We start from the raw sequence: 27,110 nt of genomic DNA on the forward strand, positions 1-27,110 counted from the left end.
GGAGTCCATGGCTGAGCAGAAGGATTAAAAACCATACAATGAGTACCTTCTCTACGAAGTAACAATCCAATCTCACTGACCCAGGCCTTATAATTCTGTCCTGACATCTTTAATTTCGACTCACCAGTGAGTGGAGCAACAGAAAATGCCTGGTGAGGAACATGCATTTGGTATGCTGGCTGTGCCAGTAAAAATACCTGTGGTATTTGCTGTGCTTGTTGTGCTGGAGGTGGACCAGGAATTAGCCCTGGTTGTACACCTGGAGGCACGTGTGCATGCATTTGTGGTTGAGGCTGTTGCATTTGAGCTGCAATACTAACATGACCTGCTGGAGACGCAATCATTTGCCTTTGCTGCATTAAGCTTTGTTGTGCTCCATCTGAAAGGATACCAGCACCACCAGGGGGTGCTGAAGATTGAGCCTGTGGAGACACTTGTGGCATTGCAGCCTGAATATCTGAGTGAGTTAAGGACATCTCTGATAGAATCTTCTGCAACAATTGTAAACGCTCTCTCAAATTGCGATGCATTTCAGCTTTCTCTAGTAAATTACTTTCGCTAGCAGATGGTGGTAATCTTTCTGCTTTCGTGGCATGATATGTAATTTGAGAAGACACCAGATCACAAGGCAAATGTGACGTGAGTACACCTTTCTGTTCTGATTGGCCTGACACAAAATCCACCAGGGTGTGTGTCTTTGGCTCCGAAGGAGAAGGCAAAATGGCGTTTTTAGAGATTTTAAAAGCACTGACCCTGTTTCCCCCCTCTCCCCAAGATGTGTCAATTTCGTGGCTCATAGAGATCACTCCCCTCTGGCCACTGTGGGTTTCCATGGAGACTACCTTGGCTTATCAATTGGAATGTGCTTTGTTTTGACTGAGATATTAGCTCCTTGATGCAGCTGCGAAGTTCATTTTCCCATCCCCCTTGCCTATGACAACTGGAGAGCAGGCCAGGGATGCTTTGTGAGTTGACATTGTCTCTCTTATGTTTTATGGGCAGTGAACTGCATGGTATCCTGTGATGGAGCAACAGATAAATCTTTGCAATAAATACATGAATCAATGACAGCTGAATGTTGACATAGAACTGTGAGAAATGGCAAAGGCATGGCAATTTTCTCTGTCCAGACATTTTAAACATTACATGTCATTGGATATTTCTGTGGATTTGTTTTTACTCATGTGGAAAGCTTTGCATATTTGTCTTCTCTGGAAAATAAGATCTCCCTTTCTTATTCCACAGATCCATAGAATTTGGTGCAGAATAAAGCTGAAAAGATCTCTGGCTGGTTACTGCTTCTTGCTTGCATTATCTGTGATAACTTTTACAAGCTTCTGTCCTACATCACTGAACAAGTACAAAGATTTGAATTTCCAGTACTTGCTTAGAGAGATGCTTCATATGAAATCTGACATTTCTAAGCATCTGCAGACAATTGTCACTATCTCTCATGTACAACAGCAACAGCATTTCAGCCTAGGCAAATGGACTCATGCACAAGGAAGGCAACCCCTTTCAAATCCCAGTCCAGTTTGCAAACAGAAAAGGCTGCCACATAGACAGGGTGAATTAAGTCATAAAGGTTTTAACAAAAGAAAATATTTCCCTGCCCAAATTAAAAACCATAACATTGCAGCAGAAAATGACATTGACCTTGGCAGAAGACTCCAACATGAAGAGTATCCTTCCTGGTCTAATGGGGAAAAAAGCAGCTTTGATAGGACCTTGACTCTAAAGGATATTAGAAGAGAACTGAGTTTCCCACTGCACCCAAGCAAGAAGGAGGTGAATTGGAAAGGACAAAGGCAATTAGCCTCCTTTCTACTTCCTTTACAAGATGGAAAGCTTGGAGCCTTTTTATTCCTTAAGGACACTTCTCTAAGCCAGCTCACTGTCTCACAGGAGCAATGTAAGCCACATGTGCAGGCAGCTACTGCTGCCCACCAATCCCCAGATTCAATCAAAATTCTTATCTCAGACAAACAATCCTTCCAGATCACAATGAACACTCAGGAACAGAGGGATAATGCTTATTTCCATAATCTTCAGAGAACTTACCTTTGGACTACAGATCCAAAGAAGCTGCAAAAATCAGAACAATGCAGAAACCTGTGGTACAATGGTCTTAGTTTGAAAGAGGGGAACAGGCTGAGGTTTGCCAAGGCAAACTTTCCATGGTTCACTCTGGATGATGTGGAGAAGATGAAGCTTCTGGCCAATGGTACAGTGATAAAGAAGGACTAAATTCTTGGCCATGGGCAAATAATTAGAGTTGCTCTGTCATATAATCAAGATGCCTTTTTTCATGACTCCCAAAATTTGTGTTTGAATGGGCTATGTGGCTTAATCAAAAGGTCCTCTGATCTCTATGAGGTTCTTGCATTCCATTTGGACAGAATTTTGGGGCTGCACCAGAGCTTACCTGTAGTGGCCAGGAAATTTTGCAGCCACTTGCTACCTTACAAATACATCAATGATGCTACTAGGCCCATTGTATGGTGGGCACCAGATATATAGCACTTGAATGATTCTAATATCAAAACTCCTTTACTATAAGATGGTTGCAGTACCAGGACTTGTTGCAACAGCGGTGTGGCATGGAAGATTCCAGAACATCACTTGGGAAAGCTCCTTATTTGACTGTCCTACATTCTGAATGGGCTAAATTGGCACTCTTTGATTTTCTTCTGCAGGTAGATTGGTGGTAGATCAATATTTTAGATAGGAACCAAGTTACAATACAATACAAAAGTTTGCAATTTATTACAAAAGTGTCATCAAATCTGATTATATACAAAGGATACTCTATCAAGTTCACAATAGGAAGGGGTTCACACTAGTTTTCAATTCCAAATGTTAACTGATTATAATTTAATGAGGAATGGTGTAGACATAATACAATATATCAGGGTTTTGGGATACATTTTTGAGTTTATAATAATTTAAAGAGTATTAATTAATAATTAACTGGTAAATTAATATGCAATGAATATTTGCTATAGTAATTTCAGTTGACTCATCATAATAGTAGAATTCCACATTTCAGAGTTCAGTTTGGAAATAATCTCTTTGATTCAGGGGTTATCTAATTGTGGAAATTTGTCCTTTGATAAGCAACTTGATGTGTCTTTTTACATTATTTGGTAGTTTTAATCAATGAAACACATGCTGGAGATCTATCAGTGACCAATTCCAATTTAGGACACAATAAAGTTGAGCCTGCAGAAGACCGTTTCATACATTCCATATTAAAGCAGTAGAAACCTGGTTTCCAATCTCCTCCTTAGTTCACAGGATTATTAGGATGATAGATGTGTACTTACTTACTTACTTACTTACTTACTTACTTACTTACTTACTTACTTACTTATTTACTTACTTACGTACTAAATAAATAAATAAATAAATAAATAAATAAACCCACAGACAGTAATTTTGAAAACACTAGGAATGCCCCCTTGTTTGACTTTCATGAATATGCATATGACAAATTTGCCCCTTTTCTCGCAAAGTGCACCATTGTTTGTGCTAAGTTGTTATTAAATGGATAAATAGAAATTACTTGGAAAGTATAAGGATAGCTTGTATTTTAATAGAATTAGTAATAGAAAGATTTTTATTCTGTGTTTTGATCACAGTAATATTTAGGATGCCTTATAAAAGATCTTAAAGATATCAGAATAAAATATAAAATTCAAAAGGCGCACAGAACCAAATAGAAAAAAACTAGAATATTTTTTTTCTTTTATTAAAAATTCATTTCATCTGTCCTTGGCCCTTAATTAAAATTTCTAAATCCAAATTTAATTTGTATAGTGTTGATTAATATATCTTTAAAATAGAATTTTAATTATCACTTGTTGCTAATTGTTATGGTTTCTATTATGAATACAGAAAAACTGAATGCAAGCTAGCGCTTTTCTCACATGTTCACCCACATCCATCCAACTGTGTGACAATGTAAGCTGTTTTTGAACTACAAATGCTTCAAGAACCATTTACACTCTGGCATAATGAATGGCTTTCAGCTTATTAAGCATGAAATTTTTGTTCAAGTTGAAGATTCCATCTTGACTTTTTTGACTTCTCTATGGATGTCCCTGATTAGATTGATGCTGGAGAATATTGCAAAAGCAACTTGTTTTAATTTAAGTAATTTTCAGAAGGCCAGTTTAACACAGGCCTATTAGCATCATTGTTACTTTTCTATGGGATCATTTTCTTCCCAGAAGAATCTGGGAATCTGGGAATACATAGAATCAAGTATAAAGCATCAGTATAAAGCAATATGGTCATAGGCAATAGCTGCAGTACCCAATGGTCCCTTCTGTGATTGAAAGCTGGAAAAGTAGCAACTATAAAGATCTTTGTAATTCTATTTGCTTATGAGCTGAATCCTATGTTGCATCATTTCCATGATACTGAAAATGAATGAGTACCAGCTAGAGAAAGCATATGTTAGAGGGCATTCTGATGGCATCATGTTATTCATCATCCTTTCTTCTGGGAAAGTAATAGTTCTTAGATCAGATTAAGCTTTTTGATTTCTTATGCTATCCTGGAAAATGCTGTACTTGGCGGACTGTAGAAATTAAACAGGCAAGTGTCCTGTGTGCGGGGCTCTCAAATGTTGCAGGTCATGATGCTTTCTCTATGATAGAGAAGCTTTTAAGGACAGAAACTGGTTTGCAGAGATTTATAGAGGCTTCTTCAAGTAGACAGTCTTATAAGAATTCTATTTTTTTTTAAATTAAATTTTATTAACATAAACAAACGTAAAACACAAATACATGTAAACACTTATACATAAACAAAGAGTCAATCGACTAACTTCTAGAAAACCTTCGCATCGGTGATTAATGTCCATTTAACCAATTTTCCTTACTCATACTATTTACAAATTTACTTGCTTATACCTTAATACATTCATTGAAGTTCAGCAGTATCTTTCTACAATCATATTAACCATTTATTTATACAATCCTACGGCTCATCTCATGTATCTATTTCTACAATTCTTGAGTTATGTTCTCCTAATGTCCTATGTTGTTGGCCCTATCCTTCTTTCTAACTATGTGTACCATTTTTGCCAAACTAAATAAAAGTCAGTGTTCTCTTTATCTTGGAGCTCTTTTGTGAGCCTATCCATCTCTGCGCATTAATTTATTTTTGTTATTATTTTTTCTTCTGTTGGTATTATCTCGGATTTCCAATTCTGAGCGTACACTATACGTGCCGCTGTCAATATGTGGATGGTAAGATATTTTATCTCCTTGGTACACTGTGGTGTAGTCATTCCAAATAGAAAGAATTCTGGTTTCATTTCTACACTTTGCCTCGTTGTTTCTTCAATTATTCTCTTAATCTCTTGCCAGTAGCGTTGTGCCTTCCTGCAAGACCACCAGAGATAGTAATATGTCCCCATTTGTGTCTTGCACTTCCAACACATTGGTGATGTGTTTGGAAACATTTTAGCCAAACGTGCCGGAGGAAGGTGCCATCTATAAAATATCTTGTATAAATTTTCTTTGTATGGAATCGACAGTGTCATCTTATAATTTTCTGCCCATAGCTTATCCCATCTATCCAACTCTATATTGTGACCTATATTTCTTGCCCATCTTACCATGTTTTCTTTCACTGTTTCCTCCTCTAATTTATACCTTATTAAATATCCATAAATTTTAGATATTATTTTCTCATCTGTGCCTTTTAAAATTTTATCTAGTTCACTTGGTTGGCTTTGAAAATCATAATCTCTCCGGTCTGCTGTATATTTTGACTCAATTTGAAGGTATGGCCACCAATCAATCATAATGCCTCATCTTTCCAGTTCTTGTCTCATAAGTAGGTCTCCCTCACTACTCAACAATTCTTGATATTTCCGCATCTTTCCTATTTCTATAGTGTTTGGATAAATTAGCGCCTCCATAGGCGACAACCATCGTGGGATTTTACTATAGTGTTGCCTTCTGATACCTTGCCACGTTTTATATAGTGCACCTCTTATTACATGTCTCTGGAAGTACGGATGTTGCTTGTCTGTGCCTTCCCACAGAAAGGCATGCCAACCTCGACTCAGATCAAATCCCTCTAAGTATAGCGTTCTCCTATTTGATAGATCTATCCATTCTCTGATCCAATTCAACGCCGCCGCCTTGTAATATAGCTCCCAGTCTGGTAGACCTAGGCCTCCCTTCTCCTTTGTGTCCTGTAAGCATCTTATTTTAATTCTAGCTTTCTTTCCTTGCCAGATGTATTTCATTATTGTCTTGTTGAAATCCTTAAAGAAATCTTTTCCCGGACCAATTGATATCACTTGGAAGAGATATAGGAGTCTTGGTAATATGTTCATCTTTACAGACGCTATTCTGCCAAGAAATGATAGTTGTACCTTATTCCATCTTTCCAAGTCTTTTCTAATTTGCTTCATCAATTTAGTGTAATTGTCCTCTCTAATAGTTGTTGCTTTTGTAGTAAGCCAGATTCCCAAATATTTTACTTTCTTCGCAATTTGCATTCCTAATTCTTCTTCTAATTTTTTCTCTTGTGTCGTTGTCATATTTTTGGTCAAGACTTTGGTTTTTTGTTTATTGATCTTAAGCCCCGCCACTTTGCCATACTCCTCTATCTTCTCTAATAATTTGACTCCCGCTACTGCCAGCTGTTCCACTATGAAGACCACATCATCCGCGAAAGCCTGTAATTTATACTCCTCATTCCTTATCTTCAGTCCTTTTATTTCTTCTTCCTTTCTTACTTCCTTTAGAAGGACTTCCAGTGAGATTATAAACAGTAGAGGCGATATCGGGCATCCTTGTCTTACCCCCTTTTGGATGCTTATTTTTTCGGTCATATCTCCATTAATTATAATTCTTGCTGTCTGGGAAGAATATATTTTCTTAATCATTTTCAGGAATTTGTCACCGAAATTCATAATCTGCAGTTGTGCTATAAGGAATTTCCAATTCAAATTGTCGAACGCCTTTTGCGCGTCGAGAAAGATTAGCGCTACCTGATTATTGATGTTTTGCTCGTAGTATTCCAGAACGTTTATTATTGTCCTCATGTTGTTTTTTATTTGTCTCCTTGGGACAAAACCATTTTGGTCGGGGTGTATATAATTATGTATAATTGTTTTCAGCCTCTGTGCTATAATTGTCGTGAATAGTTTATAATCTACATTTAACCGCGAGATGGGTCTATAATTTTGGACTGTAGTCGGATCTGTATCTTCTTTGGGGATGAGTGAGATAATTGTTTCGGCCCAAGATTTAGGTGTTTCTGCTTCCAGCAGTGCCTCATTGAGTTCTCATTGAGAACTTGTAGTAGTAGTTCATCTATTGCAGACTGGCAGTTTTTATAAAATTCCGTTGGAATTCCATCCGGACCTGGGACTTTGTTGTTCTTCTGTTTCTTTCGGGCTTCCATCAACTCCATCATTGTTATTGGTTTATTCAGTATTTCTCTGTGGGATTCCTCTAATTTCTGGATATTTGCTTTTTGTAGGTATTCCATAATATCTTGGTCTTGAGTCTCTTCTTGTGTGTAGAGGTTTTGATAGAATTCCCTTACTATACGTTTTTTATCTAAATTCATACTATATAGTTGTCCTGTTTCATCCTGCAATTGGTATATTATTCTTTTTTCCCTCTCTTTCTTCAGTCTGTATGCCAGCCAGCGACCTGTTTTGTTTGCATATTCAAAGTATTTCTGCTTGGCCATTTTCATTTTCTGTGCGATTTCTGCTTGTGTAATTAAATTCAACTCATGTTTAGTACGATTCAATTTTTCCCTTGTTGTTTTGTCGTCAGGCTGTTTCTGTAATTGTGACTCATATATGTTGAGTTCTTCCATTAATTTTTTCCTCTTTTGTTGTTTATCTTTATTGTGAGGCCTCTTATATAGGCCTTAGTAGTGTCCCACAGATTCTGTACTGAAGTCTGCTCCTTTGTGTTTATTTGATAAAATATTCTAAGTTCGTTCTCCATCATCTGCACATAATCTCTATCTTTTATTATTCCGGTGTCCATCATCCACCTCTTCTGCTTTCGCTGTCCTCTCCATGTTATTTTTATAGGATTATGGTCGGCCCATGTATTCGGTATAATTTCGATGTCTTGTAGATCCTTCCTGAGATCTGGCGTCATCCAGACCATGTCAATCCAAGACCATGACTGGTGTGGATTTGAGTAGAAGGTATATCGTTTGGTTTGTTTGTTGGCCTCTCTCCATCCATCATGTAATTGCAATTCTTCAGTCATATCCTTAAATGTATCCGGTAAGATTCTTTTTCAAGTCTTACTTTGTTTATTACTTCGATAGTCATCTTGTATATTCACGATTGCGTTGAAGTCTCCAACAACACAGATATTTTCGTACTCCAAATCTTTAATAGTATCATGTACTTTCTTGTAAAATTCTCTCTGGTTTCCATTAGGTGCATAGATAGAAGCTAGCAATATTTTCTTTGTTTCTGTTTGTATTTCAGTTATTAAAATACGTCCTTCCGAATCTGTATATATCTGTTTAGCTTTTAAATGGTTTTTGACATAAGTTGCCACTCCTCTCTTCTTATTATCTCCTAGGGATGTGAATAATTTTCCTAATTTTTGATTCTCCAACAATATTTGTTGCTGTCTTTTAATGTGTACTTCTTGTAAAGTTATCACATCTAAGTCCAATTTTTGCAATTTCGTAAATATATATTTCCTTTTCCTTGGGGAGTTGAGTCCGTTTATATTAATTGATATAATTTTTATTTCTCCTTCCATCTCTATCGAGTTTATCTATTTGTGATTTTCAACTTTGTTGTGTTTCTGGTAACTCTTTGAGTCTTTTCCCTCGCTCCCTCTCTCTCCATTCTTTCTCTCTCCAATCTTTTTGCCTCTTCCTGATCTTTTTCTTCCTTCTCCATCCGCTGTGTCCCGGGTTCCGCTTCTCTCCTTGTCTCCTGTTCCTCTTCCATTGTAAAGTGCTGGTCAAAGAATTCTTGAGCCTTTTCCAGATTATCAATCTTGTACTTTCTTTCATCCCAGGAGATAAGTAGGCCTTCCGGTAGTAGCCAGCGGAATTTTATTTTAAATTTATTTAGCTGGGTGGTCAGGAAATTATAATTTCTTCCTTGATCTCTCGTTCTTCTTGGTATTTGTTTGAGAGTTATGATTTCTCTTCCCTTGTGCATGATTGTCTCTTCCCTCATCTTCCTGTAGATCTCTTCCTTAATAGATTTTTTCGTGAATCTTATGTGAATTTCTTTGGGTAATTTGTTTCTTCTTGCGTAGTTCGTGTACACCCTATATATTTCATCCATTCCATTTCGCAGTTCATCCCTATCCACCTGGGTTGCCTTTGCCAGTATCTCAATCATTATTTCACTTAGATCCTCATCCTTCTGCTCTTCTACATTTTGAAACCGTAAGTAGAATGATGCCTTTTCCATTTCCAGATAGGTTAACGCATCCTCAGTTTCCTTATTAAATGCCCCTTGATCTTGTTCCATTCTTTCCATTCTGTTGGTTGCATATTCTACTCTTTCTTCTACCTTTTGGATCCTCTGCTCGTTTTCTGTTATGTTTTGCTGAATTTGTTCTATCTTCTCATCCATATTTTTGATGTTATCTTTAATTTCACTCACATCTGACCTCAATTCTTCATGATTTTTCTTGGTCTCTTCATGATTATGTGCCATGGTTTCCTGCATTCTATTCATGCCTTCCTGGATCATTGCTAATGCGGAGTGGATGTTCTGTAGGGCAGGGCTCATCTTCTCCTTTTCTGTGGTTTCAATTACTTTCTGTTGAGCTGGTGAGGTCATAAGTATCATTTGGCTCGATGGTGTTTTCTTACTTATTTTAGCAGTTGTCGTTATACTTGTGGTCGCCATTATTATCTCTTTTTTAATTCTTTCCCAGATTTTCATATACTGGTCAATATTTCTAGGTCTGTTTTAAAATTTCACCCAAATTTATTTTTTGCTTTTTTCCAGGCTCCTTTGTACTTATAAATCAATCAGCATGGGAAGCTAAGTGGGAGGGTCGAGGGAAAAATGTAGCATTCTAGCAATCCATCAGCTAATTCTCCCTGGTATTAAGTATTTGAGTAAGTGGTATATTAGTAAGTAGGGAGTAAGTGCTATATGATTTTTCTCAGGAGGTAAAGGGATGTGGTTAATATAAATGTATCTAATATACTATGGACTAAATCTTTAATACTAACTATATATAGATCAAATTGATATATCACTTAATCTATTAATCTATTAATATGCAATCTATGCAATCATATGTCAAACGTAGATTCCTTAAGCAATTGTCTAAATATTTATCTTACTTATCTAATTTATCCAATTTATTTTAATTTATATAACATATGTATATGGATATACTTTTGTAATTATAATATAGCTATGATAAGTATAATATAATCCGGATCTTTGATTCTAGTTGTATTAAGACAAATTAACAAATCATTGAGATTCTAACTATATAAAGACAAATTAATAGAAATTATATTTAGCTATAATAAAGTCTATATCTTTGATTCTAAATATATAAATATATAAAAACAAATTAATAAGGCAATAATTCACTTAATGGGTACAAGATAAGTATAAGGTAATGTTATGCAGTCATATAAGTATAGATTTCCAAAGCAGTGAGTATATATACACCAAATATTACTTCTTAGTCACTGTTGGTAATTAGTAGTTGGTCTTGGTAGTATCTTGTATTCTGGCAATCTTTATATCAAATATCCAATTATAGTTCAAGTCCACTTCCTTTCAACTGTCAATATTTTCAATATAATATATCCATGTATTATCCACTTGTTCCGTAATCCTCAGTTCAAGTCCTCACCGAGATAAGCCGTGGCAGAAACAAAAATTATAAATCCAATGTATTTCACGTCCGATCGTACTTTTTCCTCCCTTTACTTTACTTTTTGTCCAATACACACCGATCGTGCGCCAAAAGTATCAAGCGTCTGCTTCCCCAAATAACTCAATCCAATAGTCCCGTTACTTTATTATCCAATTATCCAATTAACTCGATCAATAAACTCGATCCTGTTAAGGAAGCCTTTATCTGAATTGTCCAGTAAGTATCGGCAACAATGTTATAAGTTCTAAGTTGACTGTGTTCTTCCTGCCGTTGCTCAATATGGCTTCACCGTCCTTTCTTCTATGGATATCCGGGGCTCTAAAAGTCCTCCCGTTAAGTCTTTTAAGTTTTCAGAGACCTTCACTCTCGCAGCTTTTTGTTATAAAGCTCTGGTTATCAATCACACACTTCGTTCAACCGTATTCCCTCTGGATTCTTTCGGATTCCACTGACTACCAGATTACGCGCTGTCACTTTCAATATGGATTCCTCCCCTTCACTCCACTTATCGGTCGCCGCTTCTCTTTCTCCTCTTTTACTCAAGGGTTCCTTCCGCCCGCTTTCTCCCAACTGTTAGAAAATGCAGATATACCTTTTCAATCTTTAATCCTCACTTCTGTTTTCACCAATGCTTTTCTTTTTCAATCTTCGCTTCCCTCTTAACAGCTGTCAGCGTTTCTGGCCAGCCGGGTGGCTGGTTCTTCCTCGTTCTGAGTTAGAGGAGTTATCCTGAACCTTTGGGGGGATTGCCGCCCTCCCCGAGGGCCTCAGAAATTTCCCCTTCTTCTACCGACCTCTACGGCGTCGGTATCACCGAAATCAGCGCCCGCAGCAAGGATATTAGGGGCTTTGGAAACGGAGCACTGTTCCTTTCGTCCCTAACACATTGATGTCACCGCCGGAAGTAGACAATCTTATAAGAATTCTACTGAAACCAGCTCACGTTTACTCCTAAATATTACTGAATAAATTATTATAATGTATTCACAACAATGTGAAGTCACAGCTGCCAGTTCTTTAGCTGGTGTTGACCTTGACACACATTGAGTTCTTCCCAATAACCTAGAATATTAAATAAGAGGCTTGTGGTGCAGTGGATTACTGTTAAACTACTGTTAAAGTAATATTTAGCTTCCAACTGCCTGCAATTACTGCGAGTTCAATTTTTTTTTTTTTTTTAATTTTGATTTATATGCCGCCCTTCTCCGAAGACTCAGGGCGGCTTACAATGTGCTCAGCAATAGCCTTCATCCTTTTGTATATTTATACAAAGTCAGCTTATTGCCCCCACAAACTGGGTCCTCATTTCACCTACCTTAGAAAGGATGGAAGGCTGAGTCAACCTTGAGCCTTGGCGAGATTCGAACCCTGCAGTAATTGCAGGCAGCTGGTCTTAATAAGCTTAATAACAGGGTGCCTTAAACCCCTGTAGTACCAAGGCAATTCTCACCAGGCTCAAGGTTGACTCAGCCTTCCATCCTTCCGAGGTAGGTAAAATGAGGACACGATTAGTGGGGGCAATAAACTGACTTTGTATAAAATAGAACACTGCTTGGGGGGGCCAAAAGCCCTTCTAAGCAGGTATACACAAAAGTATGAAGGCTATTGCTTAAAAGCATTGTAAGCCACCCTGAGACTCCAGAGAAGGGCGGCATATAAATCAAACTAATAAAAATAAATAAATAAATATTGTAATATATTGACATAGTATATGTGCAGTTTATTATTTTATTCATTGAAGAATAATACGGTTTAAGAAACAAAAGGAATTGCATCTCCTTCTCCCACTTTCCCCTAAAACTGGCTGCATTGATTGGAATCATCCTATAACTCTTCACACCCCACAGAAAGACATATTGAGCACTGGTGGCACAATGATTAGACTGCAGTATTGCAGGAAAACTCTTCCCCCAGCTTGGACTTTAATCCTGATGGGTTCAAGGTTGATTCAGCTTTCCATCATTCTGAGATTGATAAAATGAGGTCCCAGATTGTTGCCGGCAATATACTGACTCTGTAAACTGCCCAGAGAGTGCTGTAAAGTGCTATGGGGCAGTATATAATTCCAAATACTATTGCTATTGCTATATTGCTAATGTTTTTTGTGCTATGAGTCACCAACAAAACTGCAATTGCTCTACACACAGCTCTTGGCATAGAGAAGGTTTCAAGTGAGATAAAAAATTACTTCCTAAATTGAGATTGTATGCCCTATAAATAGCTTTACTTAAAAAAAATCCAGACATTTCAGTCTTTCATGTTAAATACAAAGTACCAAAGAAGCAGTTGGCTTTTGTGTTTGGCTCTTCAGCTTAATTACTTTGGTTTCCATGATGTTTGATGCAGTACCTGTTCTTGTGAGAAGGGGAGAAATGCCTCTGATTACTCAAGCACCAAACCTCCACCAGGGTTTCATTTTTTGTGCAGTCATAAAAGACAAGAGCAGAAACTAGTTTCAAGCCTCTTATCTAAAACACCTGGGAAACCTACAATACCTAGTTTCCACTTGAAATGATGCTGTAGCTGTGCTCATGGTTTTGCCTTTACACTATAGTTATTTCAGTAAATTAAACATCTTTTTGAAAACAATAGGCAGTGTTAAAACAAAGCATGCATAGACCATGGAAAAGTTCTGGCTTTGGGTTTTTTTGGCACCTTTTGTGCTTAAAATGGCTTTCAATCTCTTTATGCCTTTTTTGTTCTTCAGAAAGCAGTTGGGAGGTGAACAGAAATGCTGCTGGAAGAGAAATGGATAACAGATCTTTCCCTCTAATATAGGGGTGTCAAATGCGCATCATCACAGCATCATCACGTGACAGATCAGAACTCCCCCCCTTCGCTAAACTGGCCGTGAGCTTGGCAAGCGCATGACACATCCAGCCCACGAGTTTGACAGCCCTGCTCTAATGTTTCTTTATTCATACCTCCCTTGCCTGAAATGTACCTAATACTTTCCTTACCTGATGCTCTCCAGAAATGCTGGGTTTATAATTCCATAATTCCCAACATATATGAAGGGAACCAGATTGGGAAAGAATAATTTATAACCATACTACTAGGAGATAGTTATGTATCTCCACATAATCTCTCATTTAATTCTGAGTCTTGTTGAACTGGTTTAAAGTAAACATGCATGTGATCAGGCTAAATAGCTACTCAAAATATATACAATTTTTTTTAAAAAAAAATTCATGGCTGCAGGGGCTGTTGTTTCTTTTCATGCAAAAATTTGGCCAGTCACTGGAATTATAAATGCAATTCGTAGAATAATGAACACTAGAAGGCCAGCATTGGGACCACTGGAAGTTGGTTTGTGTGCTAATCTGTTGGTTATTACACATCACAGAGCAGAATAACACAGAAACAAAACCAATTCAAAACAGAAGTTAGAGCAGCCCTAAAAACACCTAAAGAGGGACCAAACCATTACCATCTTCCCCAGCACACAAACCAACTAAAGCCCTCCAAAACATCTTAAATAAACCAAAACACCCAGAAGCCCAAGAAGAAGAAGAAAAGTCATCTATAACACAGTGAAAGTACTGTAACAACCACTATGAGGGACAGACAGGCAGAAGATTAACAGTGTATCCATGAACCCACCCTTGCAGGCAGAAGACACAATGAAAATTCCTTAATCTCACACACTGAGACAGAGTCAACCAGATATAGATGAGTTGGTTGTAAAGATAATTCAAATTCCATAGGAATTTCAGGGATCTTCCCATTCCCACTCTGAAAAGGAATCTGTGCAGGGGTGGGTGAATAGCAATAATTTCACTGACACCAATTGTGTAAAACTGGTCCTAGGATGTTTTTTGAAAGGTGTCAATATTTTCCCTGGCAACTCCAGACAGTGAGAAAGCAGAGTGATAATTGAACACCTGCCAACTCTCACACTTTCAGATATTCTATGAACCATCTGTTCTAATGCTGAGAATATCCGCTCAGTTTTATTAAAGAAATAACTGAACTTTCTCCTGAGATGAAATTAGCCCAAGAAACTTTTATTGCATGAGTGGATTTAAATAAACAAATTTCATTAAACACATTTACAGAAGAGGAGAGCTATTATTCTTTGTGGTGCCTAAATATATATGTAATTAGTGCTTAAAATCTTTCAGTCCAAGAGATTCCATTGAGGCAAGGATTCTGGAAGAGTACTTCATGTTGAAAGTACAGATCTGCCCCAAAGCAGGTTCTACAGTAGGCTTTATTAGGTCTCTGAAAAGTATTCTCCAATAAATGTTTTCCTATGCCATTGGACCCTGATGAAGCTAAGCAATGATGATGTTATATACACCTTTCTATTTTAGAGTGTTCTGACAAAATGTTCTTAGGACACAATGGAAAATTAAGAAGAGCTCATCAGAATATGGCATTAAAGTCAGACCCTGCTAGATGTTGGAGATCATATTATTCGACTGAAGTCATTATATGCTGTGCTGTGCAAATACATCTTTCTTTCTTTTTTAAATTTTTTTTATTAAATATAAAAACACACAAAACACATATATACATACAAGTACAAATAGAACAATACACATTAATGACATTAATGACATCTAAACGTAATGTCAAATTTTTTACGATATCAATAACCTATATTCCTCAATATATATTCCTTCCTCTCGCCTTATATAACGATATTATTTTATTGATATTTAATTATTTGTTGTTAAATCTTATTTGGTACAGAATTTTGTTTTACTCTTTTAGAATCCTCTTTTGATTTGGTTTTTGTTTTATTCTCCAACCATTGATACCACCTTTGCCAAACCAGATAGTAGTTAGATTCTTCCTTTCCTTGGATTTCCTTGGTGAGTCTGTCCATCTCGGCACATTCCATGACTTTGGATATTATTCTGTCTTGTGTTGGGACTTCTTCCAGTTTCCAATTTTGTGCATAAGTGATCCTTGACGCAGTCAGAATGTGTGTGATCAAATATATTATTTCTTTTTCATAATTACATGTAAATATGCCTAGTAGATATGTTTCCGGTTTTAATGGTACTTTTTGAGCTGTTATTTCTTCCAATTGGGTTTTAATATTGTTCCAGAATTGTTTGGCTTTGGGTCACGACCACCACATATGGTAGTATGTCCCTTTTTGTGCTTTGCATTTCCAGCAGAGTGAAGATGTATTGGGAAACATTTTGGAGATCCGTGCCGGTGGGAGGTGCCATCTATAAAACATCTTGTAGGTATTTTCTTTGTACGGTACTGATAGTGTTAGTTTGCTGTTGGTTTTCCATAATTTTTCCCATTTATTTAATTCTATGGGGTATCCGAAGTTCGTCGCCCATGTAATCATATTTTCTTTAACTATTTCCTCCTCTAATTTATATGACAATAGGAAGTTGTAAATTTTTGTTATTGATTTCTCATTTGGGCCCAGTAAAATTTTGTCTAACTGATTTAGTTCTTTTTGGATTCCGAATTTCTCCATATCTGTTTTGTATCTGGATTTTAATTGTAAGTATGGCCACCAGTCCATTTCAAGACCTTGAGTTCTTAATTCTTCTATTGTTTTTAATTTTCCTTCTTCATTTAGGAGATCCTGGTATATTTTCATTTTATTTGTGTCCATTGTATTTGGATAGATTAGTGCTTCCGTTGTAGAGATTCACCGTGGGATCTTATCATAGTGGTTCTTTCTAATTTCATTCCAGGTTTTGAGCAGGGTGTCTCTCACAACATGTCTACGGAATTGTTCTTGTTTTGTGAGTTTGTCTTCCCATAGGTATGCATGCCATCCCTTTGTCAAGTTGAAACCTTCCAATGTTAATATTCGTTTGTTTTTCAGTTCAATCCAATCCTTTATCCATGTTAATGCTGATGCTTTATAATAAATCTGCCAATCGGGGAGTCCCATTCCTCCTCTGTCTCGTTTGTCCTGTAGGTGCTTTAATTTGATTCTTGCCTTTTTTTTCTGCCAGATGTATTTTAGTATCATCTTGTCCAAGTCTTTGAAATATGTTCTACCCGGGTTTACTGGTATCACCCTAAATAGGTACAGCACTCTTGGTAGAATATTCATTTTGATAGTGGCAATTTTGTTTAGGAAAGATAACTGGAGTTTTGTCCAAATTTCCAAATCTTTTTCTACTTGTTTAGCCAGTTTAGTATGATTGTCTTCCTTCAGCGTTGATATTCTATTGGTGAGCCACACCCCTAGGTATTTAACTTTTTTTGCTTTTTGCATCCCTAGCATATTTTCCAACTCTTTTTCTTGGTGTTTGGTGAGATTCTTTATTAAGATTTTGGTTTTTTGTTTATTGATTTTCAGGCCCACTACTTCTCCATATTGCTGTATTTTAGTCAGTAATTTTAGTCCTGATTGTAATGGTTTTTCTAAGATGAGTACATTGTCGTCTGCAAAGGCTTGCAATTTATATTCCTGGTTTTTAATTTTTAATCCCGTTATTTCTGTATCTTTTCTAATTTCTTCTAGTAGAATTTCCAATGTTAACATAAACAATATTTGTTCGTAGAATTCAAGAGTGTCAATAATTGTTCTTGTGTTGTTTTGGATTTGTCGTCCGGGGATGAAGCCATTTTGATCTGGATGTATATAATGCTTGATAAAGTTTTTCAATCTCTGTGTTATGATAGATGTAAATAGTTTATAATCTACATTGAGGAGGGAGATTGGTCTGTAATTTTTGATTTCAGTGGGATCCGAATCTTGTTTTGGTATTAATGTGATTATTGTCTCGTTCCATGATTGTGGGGTTTCAGCTTCCAAAAGTGCGTCGTTAAATACTTGTATTAAGATACCATCTAGTGATTGTTGGAATGTCTTGTAGAACTCCACTGGTATGCCGTCTGTTCCCGGTGTCTTGTTATTTTTTTGTTTCTTCCTTGTTTCTATTAATTCTAACATAGAGATCGTCTGTTCAGTAATTCAATGTGGTCTTCTTTTAGTCCCTGTATCTTTAGTTTATTTAGATATTCTCTAGTATCCTCTTCTTGACTTTCTTCTTTTACGTATAGGTTCTGGAAAAATTCCTTTGCAATTCGTTTTTTATCCTCATTATTCTGTCTTTTAATTGCATTATTATCTTCTTTTCTTTTTCTGTTTTCAATTTATAGGCTAACCACCGTCCAGTTTTGTTTGCATGCTCGAATTGATTTTGTTTGGTCATTTTTATTTTCCTTGCTATCTCTGCAGTTGTAGTCAAATTCAATTTATGTCTTGTAAGGTTTATTTTCTCTTTAATTTCTTGGATGTTTCTATAGTTTCTATAGTTCTAATAGTTCTATAGTTCTAATTCATATTGCTGTAGTGTTGTCAATAAGTTTTGTTTTGTTTGTTGTTTGTCTTTGTTTTTTTGTGCAGTATAGGCAATTGTTAGGCCTCTAATGTATGCCTTAGTTGTGTCCCATAGATTTTGCAAACTAGTGTGTTCTTTAACGTTTATTTGGAAAAATAATTTCAGTTCTTGTTGGATCATTTCCACATATTGTTTATCATTCATAATATCTCTACCCATCATCCATCTTCTCCGCGTTTGGTGGCCCTTCCATGTTATTTCAATCGGACTCTGGTCTGCCCATGTGTTAGTTGCAATTTCTATTTTTTTGATGTCTGATCTGAGTTCTGCTGTCATCCAAGCCATGTCAATTCTGGACCATGATTGGTGCGGGTTTGAGTAAAATGTGAATTGTTGTTTATTGTAATTGATTTCCCTCCAGGCATCCTTTAGTTGAAACTCTTGTGCCATATCGTAAAATGTCTCCGGGAGTATTTTTTTCCTAGATTTATTTTGTTTACTGCTCCGATAGTCTTTTTCTGTGTTTACAATTGCATTGTAGTCTCCAATGAGATATATGTTTGGATAGTCCAGTTCTTTAATTCTATTATGTATCTTTTTAAAGTAATCACTTTGCGTTCCATTCGGTGCATAAAGTGACACTAATAATATTTTTTTCATTCCTGTTTCGATTTCAACTATCAACGTCCTGCCCTCCTCATCAGCGAATATTTGCTTTGCTTGTATATGATTTTGAATATACATTGCTATGCCTTTCTTTTTTTGTTCTGATAGTGCTGTATAGAGTGTTCCTAGTCATTTATTTTCTAATAGTCTACCTTGTTGTTTTTTGATATGGACTTCTTGTAGTGTTATGATATCTGTCTTCAATTTTTGTAGATTCCTAAATATGTGTGATTTCTTAGATGGAGTATTAAGGCCATATATGTTAATTGATATTAATCTTAGTTCTTTCTCCATTCTAATCTTCTATCTCCTTGCTGTCCTGAGTTTCCTAGTGTTTTTTCCAGTGATTCGTATTTTTTCCCTTGCTCCCTCTCTTTCCATCCTTTCTTTCTCTCCCCTTGTTCTTCCTTCTCACTGTACTTCTTCCGGTTGGTCCTCCTGGCTTGCAGATTCTTGCTGTGTTTCGGATTCTTGTTCCTCTTCTGATACGAAATTGCTGTCAAAAAACTGTTGTGCCTTCTCTAGAGTATCAAGTCTGTGTTTTTTGTCTTGCCATGAAACAAGAATTCCCTCAGGTGTTAACCACCGGAACATTATTTTATGTTTGTTTAATTCTGTGATTAGAAAACTGTAATTTTTCCTTGTTTCTCTTATTCTTCTTGGTATTTGTTTTAATGCAATTATTTCTTTGCCCTTATAGGTGATTGGTTCCTCTCTCATTATTTTATATATTTCCTCTTTCACCGATTTCCTTGCAAATCTAATGTGGCTCTCTTTAGGTAGCTTGTTCCTTCAGGCATAATTGGTAAATATTCTATAGACTTCATCAATTTCCTGGTTGATTTCTTCCTTATTCTTTTGGGTCGCCTCCGCTAGAATTCCCACCATTAGATCTCTCAAATCTTCTTCTCTGCTTTCTGCAATATTTTGGAATCTTAGGTAGAATGACACCTTCTCCATTTCTAAGAATGAAATTGAGTCTTCCAGTTCTTTGTTTATTGTTATTTGGTCGCATTCTAGGACCTCCAGTTTTTTCTCTGCTTGGTCCATCTTTACTTCAATGTTTTGGATCCGTTGTTCATTTTTGGTGATGTTTTGCTGAATTTTCTCCATCTTATCATCCATTTGTTTTAAGTTGTCCTTTATTTCTCCTACATCCAACTTCAGTTCTTCATGATTTTTCTTGCTTTCTTGGTGGCTGTTGGCGATTGATTCTTGTGTTTTGTTCATTCCCTCTTGTATCATTGCTAATACTGAATGTATATTTTGGATGTTGATTGATTGGGGAGTTTTCTCTTTTTCTGCCAGTAACATTGTGTCTATCGTTTTCTGTTGTACCGGTGATGCAGTAGACGATGTTTGGTTAGTGATTATTCTTTTACTCGTTTTTGTCATTGAAGATGGGCCGGTAGTTGTCATCTTGATTCTCTGGTTTAGCAGTTTCCAAATTTTCATTCACAGTCTATATTTTATAGTGGAATTTCTCTTCCATTGATTACAGGAACCAATATCTGTTATTCAGATTTCAAATCCGATCAAATTTCTAAGGTTCAGTCTCTAATATCGTTATATAAGGGATTAATATAAACTTTGGCGGGGAGTAGGGAAAAAATATGATGTTTCAGCAAGTCATTTATCAATTTCTACATTAAATATTCTAATTTAAATATTCTAATTTAAATATTCTATTAATTCTATTAAGCTCTATTAAATTCTTAGTTATATCTCTATTAACTCTTACCAGCTTAAAACATCTATTCTTATTCAAAACAATATATAGGAATAATAGAGATCACTCTTTTTTTTCAATTGCTCAATTCATCATTGAATAATATAATTAATTGTAGATAGAATAATATCTCAATCACTTAAGTTAATATTGAATTATAGCACAAAAAACAACAACAATAAAATAGATACAAGGAAAGTACAAGTAAGTTGTTTGTTGTATTGTTATTCCTATTAAAAGACTATGTTATCCTCAAGTTACTTTCTTAATTTATATTCCACCTCCTCTTACTTATGCTTAAACTCTGTATTTTAAACTTAAACTTAAAACGTTCCAAGACTATGTACTATATATACTGTAATATTCTATACAATGTACTATGTATTAATGTATTAAGTATTGGAAATAGGAAAAACTAAGATAAGTTAGAAAGAGTTTGTTTAAATTAAATCTCAAACGTATTTAATTTCCGGGATTGTAGTCGTTGCAATCCACACTTAATCTTGCATCATTCGAATCGTCTGTCTTATAATTGTTGTCAGAGTCCTTCAGTGTGCCTCAATGTCTTTTATTGAGTACTGTCCCTTTGCCGGCGATGCAAAGTCTCAAAATTCCTCCCGATCGCTCTCAAAGTTAATTACCGTCACTTCTCTGTCTCTTCTCTCTCGTCTCAGCTCCACTTCCGTTTATAATAAATCTAACACTTGGCCCTGTATTCCTTTCACAAATCAATTAGTCCTTGCCGATTCCAAGTCCCAGTCAAATTCGTAACAATGTATTTAATATTCAGTCAACAACTCTCCAGTATTTTTTTAAATCCACCTTAATTCCATTGCCTGTCAGCTCCACTTAGTCACCCTCTGGTTGGTCTTGCTAATTCGCTCCGTTTTACTTTCACTTTGCCGCTTCTTTATGGCTCAGCTTTGCCGATCTGTTTGGAGTCTCTCTCTTAGTTATATTTCCGTCATTTGTTTGTTGTACCTTTCAAAATCTTATGTTGATTTGGTGATGCCTTTACTCGATCTTCGCTTCCATTCTTAGGACAGCAGTCAGCATTCTGGCCAGCCCCAAAAAAAGGCTGGGTTTTTTTCGGTCAGAATTAAGGGGTTTTCCCTGAACCTTCGGGGCGATTGCTGTCACTTCCGAGGTCCTTGGGATTTCCCCTTTAATCTATTGACCTCTTCGTGGTCAATAGTGCCAAAAAAGCAGCTCCCAGATCAAAAATTGGAACTTAGGGAATGGAGCGCTGTCCCCTTGGTTCCTGACACGCTGACGTCACCGCCGGAAGTCGCAAATACATCTTTCATTCCCTTGAAATGATGATTGGTCTGTCATTCCTATTATGAACTTTTCATCCTGTTTACACAAGCCAACTGCTGCATGAACCTGTACAGCACTCCAGTTGGCAGTATTTGCTTTTGCTAGTTAGAATATGTAAGCAGTGTCCCTTTTGTAAAGAGCAACCGCAACAAGGAAAGCAAAGAGTTAACAGGATTTAGGAATCCTTGGTTGAACAAGCCAGAGTACTGTTAATATTGAAATGTGATTCAATAGCATGATGACTGGCTTTGGGGCTAAGTAAAAATTTAAAGCAGAGTATGGGAGAGAGAAGGAGGGGAGAGAGAGTGCGTTCAACATCATCTTGTTTTAGCCATATCAAAGATTATTTTTGGTGAATGTTATTTATTCAATGAATAGACGACAAAGACCTTACCGCATTTTTTGGTCTATAAGACGCACTTCTCTCCCCCAAAAGTGGATGGAAATATCTGTGCATCTTATTGAGCAAATATTGCCAAAGCCCCACCCACCCACTTGCCCCCAGCAATTCGGCCTCTGCCTCCCAGCAATTTGCCTCCTTGCAGCAAACAGCCTAGTCAGCTTTAGCACAGCCTGATTTAGCACAAGCAGCTGATTTGTAGTTGGATCAGCCTCCCGGAATACTGCCGATCAGCTGTTCCAGGTTGCGGGGATTCCCATTGCCGCCATCACCACCTATTGCTGCCTCCGTGCGCCCAATTTTCAGCTTCCGTGCACCCCATTTTTGGTCCCCATGCGTCCTGTTTTCAGCCCGTTCCAGGCAGCAGGGATAGGTGGTGGTGGTGGTGGTGGTGGCAGTCCCCACCACCTGGAATGGGCCAAAAACAGGATACTTGGAGGCAAAAAATGGGGCACGCGGAGGCAAAAAATGGGGCGCATGGAGGCTGCGATAGGTAGCAATGGGCGGCAGCTATCCCCACAGCCTGGAACAGCTGATTGGTAATATTCCAGGAGGCTGATTCAACCGCCAATCAGCTGCTCTACTAAATCAGGCTGTGTTGAAGCTGACCAGGCTGTTTGCTGTTTGCTGTTTGCTGCAAGGAGGCAAATTGTTGGGAGGCAGAGGCAGATTTTTTTTCTTGTTTTCCTCCTCAAAAGCTAGGTGCATCTTATAGTCCGGAGCATCTTGTAGTCTGAAAAATATGGTACTTAGTGCACTTTATTTTGTGAACTGTCTGATGGATATCAAAATGGTTCCTTTTAGACAGGTTCTCTCAGTGTGGAAAGCCTGTTTGTGGGAACAACTCATTATTGCATTCATCTGCTAAATCAAGAAGTTCTGACCTTCCTAGTATGAGAATGAACAATAGATGTGATTTAAGAAAAAAAGAGATAAAACACACTACAACATGTCTATATTTAATATTGCAATATTAAGTACAGTGCAAGCAAACACAAGATTTAAACTATCTGAATGCAATGCTGAATACTTCTTCATGGAATTCTTTAAATGGTTCTTCAAGGTATTGGACTCACTTTGCAGATGTTTTTGGGGAGCCTGCATGTACAGCAGTCTCACTTCTGCAGATCTCCATGAACAGCTATGAAGATAATGGAGATGCCAATAGGTAGGGCAGTCAAGTGAAGATGGATATCCCTCCAAAGCTCATCCTATCTGTCTCTGAATACAAAGTGGTTACCCTTCCAAACATTCAAAATTTCAAAGGCAATTTATATTAGAGAAAAGGGTAATATCATAGTCAGAAAAAGATATACTGATGTTGTACACGGCAGCAAGGAAGAAAACTAGGAAATATTTTAGGAAAGAATGTTATAACTTAAATAGGTAATAATTGTGAAAATAAATAATATTTTCACAATTGTTGAAAAGAGAGAGTGCATACCTTTGCTTGTTAGTCAAGCAATCAGCCTTTTTTAGTAATGAGAGCCATTGATGATAGAGGCTTATTCTTGTGTATATCCATGTATCATACTGGACTTTGTAATTCCTATACCCATTATGTTTCCATTCTTCCTTAACAGATATAATTTAAAATGATCAATTGAGACTAGAATTTAGGTTCAAATTTGAGCTAATGTGCAATCTACTAGACCACACTGTCTGATCACACAATGTCCAAGAAAGACTACCTAGTATTGTCACTTATCAATTAGCAAATTGATGTAGTTGCCTTGTGTAAAACAAAAAGTTCTTTATCTGATATGGCTAAAATAAAACTCTGATCATCCTCTACTTTCCATATTTTTCACAGGTCCATGATCGTCTGGATTGATACTGCTGTGGTTTCCAACCAGATTTCTCTGAGCCTTGTGTTCAGGAATTGCTCCATGAAAAATGCCGAAATCCTGCAGAACTGTTTTTGGTCCATATTTTGGTATGCCCAATTATTGTTGAAGCCAAGTGATTTACAGAATAGTCAACTTACACACGTGTCTGTCTGTCTGTGTGTGTGTGAGTGAGAGAGAGAGAGAGAGAGAGAGACCAATCAGTTTTAAAAATTAGTAACCAGCTTGAGTACCCTCCTAAGGAACTGGGTGAGCAGTATATAAACATACACACACCAGTTTTCATTACAGTAGCTATAATATAAAGTGGGGAGCTTGCCGCATGATCTAAGAAATTAATAATCATTTATACATGTGTATAACTCTAAGGTATAAACTGGGAAGTATCTAAAGTGCTCTTTCCCTAGGTATTAAAGGCTTTCTACCTTGCCAGGGAAGCGGGGGAAACTTATTTTACAAGTTCGTTGCTTATGCTTATCCAATTCCTTAGGAGGGTCCTCAAGCTATTTATAGTTTTTAAAATCCATTCATCACTTAAACTGTAACCTCAGTGATTTAACTGGAATTTTCACAGAAGGACATCCTAGACTGAACTTGGAAGTGCCTTGTGAAGATTTCTGAGTCAGAAGCCCCAAATCAACACTGTTTTCAGAGGAGGCTCCCTACTTTTCTATAGTTATCAATTTTTCATGTTTCCTCCCATTGGTCTGAGAAGACACAATTGATCTACTGTATATCAATTTAGTGTCTGGTTCAGACATACTGGTGTGTACAAAGGAAAATGTTTGAGGGCCTGAAAGATTTTGAATCTGCAACTCTCTCCATGGAAAGACATCCAAACATCTTTCTTTTTGTCTCTTTTGATTTCTTTATCCGGTCTCAGTGGCGCACTTAACAAATCCTAGGATTCCTGCAGTGTTAGAATCATTAAACATTGCATAATATTGAATAGCAAATTTAAAACACCAGGCCTTCTGGAGGATTAGGGTTCCTTAAAAAGTCTAGGATGTAGTGGTTATCAAATCCACAACATTGTCAAATATTGATAGTCCAACATCTATTTTAAATGACAACCCAGAAGCTGGAAGTAATTTACTTTGAGACAACTCTTCAGTCAACTTAGCTTTGAAAATACAATCTAACTACACTCATGATTGGAAATCTATATTTTTATAATTCTAATTTAAGTTTGAACGTTGGTTTGCTATGTTGTATGATTACTTTTTCTTGAATTTTCTTTTTCTTGCAATATTGTTGTAGAATAAGTAACCCTAAATATGATGAGCAGCAAGGTAAACACCCCAAAATTTCATCAAACATTGTATTAGTCCATTCACTTCATTATTCTGTTCTCAATTAATTGCCAGGTTGACTTTTTTTCGTTCTTTCAGGTGCGGAGAAGCAAGCCTTCTCAGTTAGTATTTATTGACAATGCAGGAAGACCTTTCCACTCTGAAGCGAAACTTAATTTCAGACTTCTGCAAGGGATAGATGGGTAAGAGGGATGATGTGAGCTAACAGAAGGTCAGTTCGATGGGGTATGGATACTAAATAACATTTCCAAAAAGAAGGGAATAGAGTGATGATTTTAATCAATTTCCCTTTCTATTGTATCCTGTAATGTCCTGGAAATTAGCTTTGATGGGGACCCTCAAACATAATGCAAAAAGGGAGAGGAACGGGACAAAATCACTTGGATATTTACTGCAGAGTGAACCTCCATTGGATTCTGGTCTCTCTACTAGTACAATTTAAAAACCTTTCATCTGTAGAAAAAGTCGAATCTATGTAGATTGAAGACTAATCAATGAGAGAGAAAGGATAACTTACAAGCCTTTTTGTCCGAAGTTTTTTTTCATGTTGCTTTCTTTGAGTCAAGCTTGACATGATATCAAATGTTCAGTTGTGTTTCATGTGTTTAGTATTTTTTAAATTACCATTTTGGGTTTCTTCTTGTAAGTTAGGTGAGAAGGTTCTTAAATCCAATCACATTGTCTGCTAAATTGTTCCAGGAGGAGACAAAATTTGGTTACAATGAAAACAATGATAGCACAATGATGCTGTTTATTTATTTATTTATTTATTATATTTAGAAACTACCCATCTCTTTCATAGAGCAATTCTGGGTGGTGTACAAATAGACATAAAAACATAAAAGATACATGTGAGTATTATGGTAAAAATAGTTAAAAGAATAAAAGACTTAAAATTGAAAATATTGGGAGAGAGCCCTTAGAGGGTTAACCAGCCAATGGCAGTGTGCTTTTCTATGTATTCTAAGCGAGTCAATAATTGTTTACTGCAATTGTATATCTGTCTTCCCAGAATAAAACTTGTGTACAAAAAACATGTACGATCACAGACTTTAAGACACAAACTTTTCTGTGGCATATAGTTTTATGGATTACAACTCTTTTATTTAGATGAATTGAATTATAATCCTTGATAATTTATGAATGTAATTAAGATTAAATATGTTTTTAGTCAACACCCTTGAAATCATGTCCTTTGCAAGAAATATAAAAATGTTGTGAATCTAGATGTTTATAAAGTAGAGGTGTTATTCTGTTAAGTTTTGGGAGGGGGGGAATCCCCTTCTCTATTTATATTCTTTTCAGGTTTCCTCTGACAGCTATAACAATGCTCCAATCAGGATGCCAACAAAACCTGCTTTTACAATCCTTGCATGTAGATACAGAATTCTGGGGAAGTCAAGGTGGATATGAAGGTCTGAAACAGTGGCTTAATACCATTGACAGGAGAGGCCAGGCTCTGCTTCAATACATTAAAGAACATAATTTGACCATCACTGAAGATTCCTTGGATTAGCTTTTGATGACAAGTATTATACATCCATCTGCTTTAGGAAAGAGCACTGAACTCTGGAAAGACCCAGTGCCCTGGTGACAGGCAGACACTCTACTAACTACAGAAGCTGTTCTATATGAATTCAGAGAAATAAAATGTATGAAATAAAATTGTAAA

The 27,110-nt window shown here is 36.6% G+C and overlaps 1 protein-coding gene across 1 annotated transcript; it reads left to right on the forward strand.

Moving 5' to 3' along the window:
• The first annotated feature begins 2,004 nt into the window (after nucleotides 1-2,004).
• On the forward strand, nucleotides 2,005-27,110 carry GASK1A (golgi associated kinase 1A). The gene is given in 5 exon segments (XM_060683752.2): nucleotides 2,005-2,536; nucleotides 2,539-2,696; nucleotides 24,092-24,214; nucleotides 25,517-25,620; nucleotides 26,744-27,110. Coding segments are annotated over 5 exon segments (1,128 nt in total). The 3' UTR covers nucleotides 26,955-27,110.

This window comes from Pantherophis guttatus, chromosome 4, assembly GCF_059756535.1.
Source record: "Pantherophis guttatus breed Tessera chromosome 4, ASM5975653v1, whole genome shotgun sequence".
NCBI classification, from domain to species: domain Eukaryota; kingdom Metazoa; phylum Chordata; class Lepidosauria; order Squamata; family Colubridae; genus Pantherophis; species Pantherophis guttatus.